Source organism: Mus pahari, chromosome 23 (assembly GCF_900095145.1).
Source record: "Mus pahari chromosome 23, PAHARI_EIJ_v1.1, whole genome shotgun sequence".
Lineage (NCBI taxonomy): Eukaryota > Metazoa > Chordata > Mammalia > Rodentia > Muridae > Mus > Mus pahari.
Window position 1 is genome coordinate 4,815,373 of NC_034612.1, and position 6,775 is coordinate 4,822,147.

The 6,775-nt window shown below is 48.0% G+C and overlaps 1 protein-coding gene across 1 annotated transcript in view; it reads left to right on the top strand.

Moving 5' to 3' along the window:
- The first annotated feature begins 3,288 nt into the window (after nucleotides 1-3,288).
- C23H12orf43 (chromosome 23 C12orf43 homolog) overlaps nucleotides 3,289-6,775 on the top strand; it is a 7,054-nt gene continuing 3,567 nt past the window's right edge. The window contains exons 1-2 of the mRNA XM_029533856.1: nucleotides 3,289-3,443; nucleotides 6,306-6,411. Coding sequence (XP_029389716.1) covers nucleotides 3,296-3,443; nucleotides 6,306-6,411 — 254 coding nt within the window. The 5' untranslated portion in view covers nucleotides 3,289-3,295. The remainder of the gene's footprint in view (nucleotides 3,444-6,305; nucleotides 6,412-6,775) is intronic.

Here is a 6,775-nt window from a genome sequence, read left to right on the forward strand (position 1 = left end):
GGTTTCTCTGTATAGCCCTGGCTGTCCTGGAACTCACTTTGTAGACCAGGCTGGCCTCGAACTCAGAAATCCACCTGCCTCTGCCTCCCAAGTGCTAGGATTAAAGGTGTGTGCCACCACGCCCGGCTGCCTTGGTCCTTTTACATTCCCATAGCAAAACACCACAAATTGAGTGGCTTGTGGCAAACACGCGTTTGTTTCTCACTGAGAAGCTGAAGATCACTGGCACACGATGAGGACCTCTCGCTGGTTTGAAGATGCTAGCTTCTCGATTGGTCCTCATGTGGTAGGAGAGAAAGGCAGATCTTCGAGAGTATTGATGGCAGGGATAAAGACCCTGACCCCTGCCTATCATCTCCAAAGGCCAATGGCTTGGAGGGAAGAATTCAGCAAAGGGATTTGTGGGAGATTCAGACATTCAGTCATAGCTGTCATTTTTTTTAATCATACTAGCTGGGCAGAGGTGGCATAAGCCTTTTTAATGGCAGGGCTCGCTCAGGAGGCAGAGGCAGGAGGATCTTTGAGTTCGAGGCCAGCCTGGTCTACAGAGTGAGTTCCAGGACAGCCAGAGCTACACAGAGAAACCCTGTCTCAAAAAAAACAACCAGAGAAAAAAATTTATTAAAGATTTATTTATTTATTTTATGTGTATGAGTACACGGTAGCTGTACACATGGTTGTGGTTGTTGGGAATTGAATTTTAGGATGTCTGCTTACTCCAGTTGGGCGCTTCTCGCGCCCTGCTCGCTCCAGCCCAAAGATTTAATTATTATTATTATTAATACGTACACTGTAGCTATCTACCTTCAGACACGCAAGAAGAGGGTGTCAGATCTCATCACGGTGGTTGTGAGCCACCATGTGGTTGCTGGGATTTGAACTCAGGACCTTTGGAAGAGCAGTCAGTGCTCTTACCCTCTGAGCCATCTCGCCAGCCCCAAAGAAAAAAAAATTTAAAGACTTATTTGTTTTACTGGATACGTTTGAGTGCTTTGCCTGCCTGTATGTATGTGTACCACACGTGTGCCTGGTGCTCTCAGAGGTCACCATTAGATTCTCTAGAATAGGTTCCGTTCCTAGAACAGCAGTCAGTGCTCTTAACTGCTGAGCTGTCTCTCCAGCCGCTCTTAAAACTTTTCCCACGTCTGGCTGCTTTCTCTCAAGAAATGTTTTCACCACCACGGGCATATACATGTGTAAAATAAGCAGGCACATCAAACACACAAAAGGAAGGAAATCATAAAGAAATAACTTTAAAACAAGTATTTAAAGCCAGCAAGCTGGCTCAGGAGGTGAAAGTGTTTGCTGCCAGGCCTGGCAACCCCGGGAACCACAGGGTGGCTCACAACCATCTGTAACGGAATCCGATGCCCTCTTCTGGAGTGTCTGAAGACAGTGACAGTGTACTCATATACATAAAATAAATTAATAAATCTTAAAAAAAAAAAAAGAAGTGCAGATCTGACCCTCTCAAGCTGTCCTCCGACCCCCCACATGTGAACTCTCTCTTCCACACACAAATAAATATAATACAGATTTTTAAAAGTTATTTGGTGTGTGTATGGCTTTGCCATCATTAAACTCTAAAGCAAGCCGGTGTCATCCTGGTATGAGGGATGAAAGAACAGGAGCAACTCAAGTTCGAGGCCAGCTTGGTCCTTGTAGCAAGTTCCAGGCTGGCCTGGGATATGTGCACAGGTCTCAGAAGGCCATGTGGGAGCCTGGCGTGGTGGCTCTTGCCTTTGAGGCAGAGGCAGGCGGATCTCTGAGTTCGAGGCTAGCCTGGTCTACAGAAAGTTCCAGGAGAGCCAGGGCTACACAGAGAAACCCTGTCTGGAAACAAAAGGGTGGGGGCAGGGATTATCTCTTCTTCAATAAAATGTTAGTGTAAGGATCTTGGCAAAGATCTGAGGTCCCTTCCCTGAACCCACAAACCTGCACACACATGTTCACCCATGTGCACGTGCATCTCCGTACACATAAACATGCATACGTGAGCACACTTGAGAAAAGACAAAAGCAATTTTGCATGTTAATGAGATACGGGTATTTGCTTACTTTTACATAAATCTTGTCTAAATATTTGATACCATGGGACACAGAACTTCGTCAGCGTTTTCAGAGTGTCAATGTGTTGGTTCTAAAGTCAGCAATGCCAACAGCGCTTCTTCTCGTCAATATGGTACACAACAGCAGACACATGGGTGGGGCCACTTTGGAAGTTGTTAGAAATGCTGACTTAAACCCAGGCCAAAAGTCAATCACTTTTGTAATGAAACTCAAAAAACTCAAACGGCAACTTTTACACTCGGATGTTCTAATAGAAAACAATCAAAAGATGTATTAATCTGATACGTACTAAGGAATGACATAAAAAAATTCTTCATTTTCTGCAATTAAACGGTTGTGTTTCATACGAGCAGAAAACTTTGTGTGGGGCTGAAGAGATGGCTCAGCGGTTAAGAGAACTGACTGCTTTTCCAGAGGTCCTGAGTTCAATTCCTGGAACCACATGGTAGCTCACAACCATCTGTATTGGGATCTGGCGCCCTCTTCTGGTGAGCCTGAAGACAGCTACAGTATTCATATACATAAAATAAATCTTTTTAAAAAGTTGCTGGGTAGTGGTGGCGCACGCCTTTAATCCCAGCACTTGGGAGGCAGAGGCAGGCAGATTTCTGAGTTGGAGGCCAGCTTGGTCTCCAGAGTGAGTTCCAGGACAGCCAGGACTATGCAGAGAAACCCTGTCTCGAAAAGCCAAAAAAACTTCTCAAGTGTTTGTCTGCAAGTGTTTTACGGACTAACTGCTAAATCCTCGGCTGTTCCAGCCTGGTCTACAAAAGTGAGCTGCAGGACAGCCAGGGCTATACAGAGAAACCCTGTCTCAAAAAACAAAAACAATCTTCCTAAGATCAAAACCTGAACTAAAAGATGTGTCTTCCCGATTTCATCAAAGCGCACATGAATTCATTTTTCCTTAAAAAATTAAAAATAAAAATGGAACTAATCATCTTCTTGTTTGACTTTAGGATACTTTCGTTCCCTGTGTAAACAAGAGAAAAAAAGAGAAAAGGTGGGGAGGGGATCAGAAGGAGGGGAGGAGAGGAGAAAAAAAGGAAAAGGAAAAACAAGAAAGATTGGAGAAGGTGGTGGTCTCCTGGACCCTTCCGGAGCTCATTTTTCTGGCCCGTTCGCTGCCAATGGTGGTCTGGGAACTACAATTCCCATGATGCTCTGACAGGTGGGTCACGTGAGAGGGAAGCTTTTCCCCCACAACCCTTTGCGGCATCCCAGGATGGTGGCGCCCAGCGGTGCAATGAGCGATTCGGAGAACAGCAGCAGTGGCAGCAGCGATGCGGAGGAATTGGCACGGTGTCGCGAGGCGGCGACGCCCGCCTGGGGGCAGGAGCAGCGCCCGGGGGCAGCGGAGAGACCCGAAGCCGGTAGGGGGATTGTCCGGGGCCGGGGCTCCTCCCCAGGGGGCCTGAAATGGATGCGTGGTGGGGTGCGAACCACGGCGTCCTGACGTTTTGGAGGAGCTTTCTTCGGGGAGCTTCTGAGGTCTTTTGGGGATCACACTCGCACCGAGGGCAGAGGGTGATTGCTTTATTTCCCGTGGAGGCCGCAGAGGCACCTGAATGCCTCCTGACTGCGCTTTGCTCCATGCGTCCTGTGTCCTCTCTCTGGAAAGGTAACCCATCACCTGTCTGAGATGACCGTGATGCACCTCCTTCCTGTAGTCTCAGAATCCCGACTTTCCCCGCCCTCACGTGACGTCGCATTCAGACTGAGCTCACCAGGGAGTATACCTGACCGAGAGCTTGCCTAGCAAACGGAATGAATCCGACATCTGCCAGTGTTAGGATTCTTAATCATGGTTAGAGAATCCAACAGGCCCTTTAATTTAGACTATATATTGCATCTGAACTTGAACTCCTCGTTGGAATTTAACACCTTCTCCTCTCCTGCATGAGAGCCACAAGCCATCACATGATAATACCTGTTGCCTTGACTCAGTAGACGTCACCATATTGTTACATCCAAGCATTTTGTTCACAGTACACTGTTGGAAAGGAGTCAGTTACACTCTTACCCACCATAAAGCCCCTGAGGTGTCGAGTTCCATTTCCAGATCAGTGAGTTGCCTCAGCAATTGCTACACAAACCTGCAGCCCTACTGGATTCCCAGAATCCATGGTGAAAGGAGAGGATTAACTCCCAAAAGTTGTCCTGTGACTTAGACATACAACAGGAAACATTTTCAAGTCTCAGAAGGGGACCGATGTAAAAACAAAGTACATAACTTATAGTTGTTTTTTTTTTTTATATAGACTTAATTTATTTAATTATATGTAAGTACACTGTAGCTGTCTTCAGATGCACCAGAAGAGGGCATCATCTCATTACAGATGGTTGTGAGCCACCATGTGGTTGCTGGGATTTGAACTCAGGACCTCTGGAAGAGGAGTGGGTGCTCTTAACCCCTGAGCCATCTCTCCAGCCCCCAACTTATAGTTTTATTTTATTTTATTTTTGACATAGAGTCTCCCATGTAGCTCTGACTGCCCTAGAACTCACTACATAAACCAGACTGGCCTTAAACTCATAGAGATCTGCCTGCATTTGCCTTCTGAGTGCTGGGATTAAAGGCATGTGTTGCCAAGCCTGGTTTTTTTTTTTTTTTTTGGTTTTTCAAGACGGGGTTTCTCTGTGTAGCCTTGGCTGTCCACTCTGTAGACCAGGCTGGCCTCAAACTCAGAAATCCGCCTGCCTCTGCCCCCCAAGTGCTGGGATTAAAGGTGTGTGCCACCATGCCTGGCTCCAAGCCTGGTTTAAAAAGTGACCTTTAGATTTTCAATTACATTTTATGCTGTGTGTCTGTACACTCACACAGGTGTCACGGGACACCTGTGGAGCTTAGAAGTCATGTGGGTCCTGAGGATCAAACTGAAGTGGTTAGGCTTGGTGGCAGGGATCAGGAGCGCCATCTTGTCTTCCTTGGAGGAGAATCGACTCACTTTATAGATGTGAGAAACTAAACCTTGGGGGGGGGTTAAATGGCTCACCCTGGGTGTGGACTTTGAGAGTGTCTTTATTTGTGTTGGGGAGGGGGGGGGACCAGCCATTGCTCTGTAGTCATAATGGGAGCTACTCCTCATGACTTTCAGAAGCCAGGTCTCCATCTCCCACACAGCCAGAGCATGGAGCCTTTGAGAGCACACTGACAGAACAGTGTGTATCAGGAAGACGCACTTGAATGCGCAACGGCCTAAACACAACGGTGACCCTGGAGTTGATGCACCAAGCCCTGCAGCACACTAGGTGCCATCAACGGTCCTTTCTGTTCCCTTGTCACAAGCCCACTTTGTCCCACGATCCACATCAGAACCTCAGAGCCATCTTTCAGCGTTCCTCTCATACAACATCTAGCCCATCACATCCTCAGAGGTCTTGGTGATGCACGCGGACCTCCTGTCTGCCCTTGGCCTCCTCCTTCTCATTCTGGCTAGTGTGGCAAAGCTAAGCCCGTTTCTGTCACTGGTAGCCTTGACCCCGCCATTGCCCTTCTTTTTCCCATCCCAAGTCCTCACGTTGCCCTCCTGGGAGGCCTGGGTAATCTCGCCCCAACAAAGTCTCTCCTCTCCCAGCCACACCGGCAGCTGGCTGGCTTTCAGCACCACAGGTTCCTGTCTTCAGAGGCTTGCTTCCCTGAGCCTGGAGACCCTTCCAGGTCTCCACTTGACTCATAGCTCCATCTCTCTCAGGTATCTCTCTGCCCAGCGCTCACCTTACAAAGCCTTCCCACCTTTGGAGGAACAGCCCCCCTCCCCAAGCCTCCTTTGTTTTGTGTTTTTTACACACTTGCTGTTAGCCAGTTTGTAAGTCTCTATACTGGCTGGCTTTGTGTGTCAACTTGATACAAGCTGGCGTTATCACAGAGAAAGGAGCTTCAGGTGAGGAAGTGCCTCCATGAGATCCAGCTGTAAGGCATTTTCTCAATTAGTGATCAAGGGGGGAGAGCCCATGGTGGGTGGGGCCATCCCTGGACTGGTAGTCTTGGGTTCTATAAGAAAGCAGATTCCTGCTTCCTGACCTGCTTGAGTTCGAGTCCTGACTTCCTTTGGTGATGAACAGCAGTATGGAAGTGTAAGCTGAATAAATCCTTTCCTCCCCAACTTGCTTCTTGGTCATGATGTTTGGTGCAGGAATAGACACCCTGACTAAGACAGCCTCTGAGGACAGCACCATCTGAGTTGTTCAGGTGGGGCGCCTGGTTATTAACAGCCACTCGGCATTTTCTTCAGCGGACTCCACCGTCAGCATCTCCAGTGCTCGCCCCTCCCAGAGCACACTGCACAGCACCAGCAGTCACCCCATAAACCATAGTCAAATTACACCTGGGCTTGCCTGGTAAACACTAACAGGCCCTCTGGAGCCAAATGATGACCTGTCAGCTCCTTCCAGCTCCCATTAAGTCAGCTGTTACTCATGCATGAGCTCAGGGCTAGCCTGGGCTATGTAACAAGATCTCATTTAAAAAAAAAATTTAGTTTTTAGACTCCAGCCAAATTATTTCACATATCTTTGACTTTACCTCTTTTGCAGAATGGGGATAACGGTCATCTCTCAGATAGAAACTGGGGGAAGGGGCTGTAGTGGCGCATGCCTTTAATCCCAGCACCTGGGAGGCAGAGGCAGGCGGATTTCTGAGTTCGAGGCCAGCCTGGTCTACAAAGTGAGTTCCAGGACAGCCAAGGCTACACAGAGAAACCCT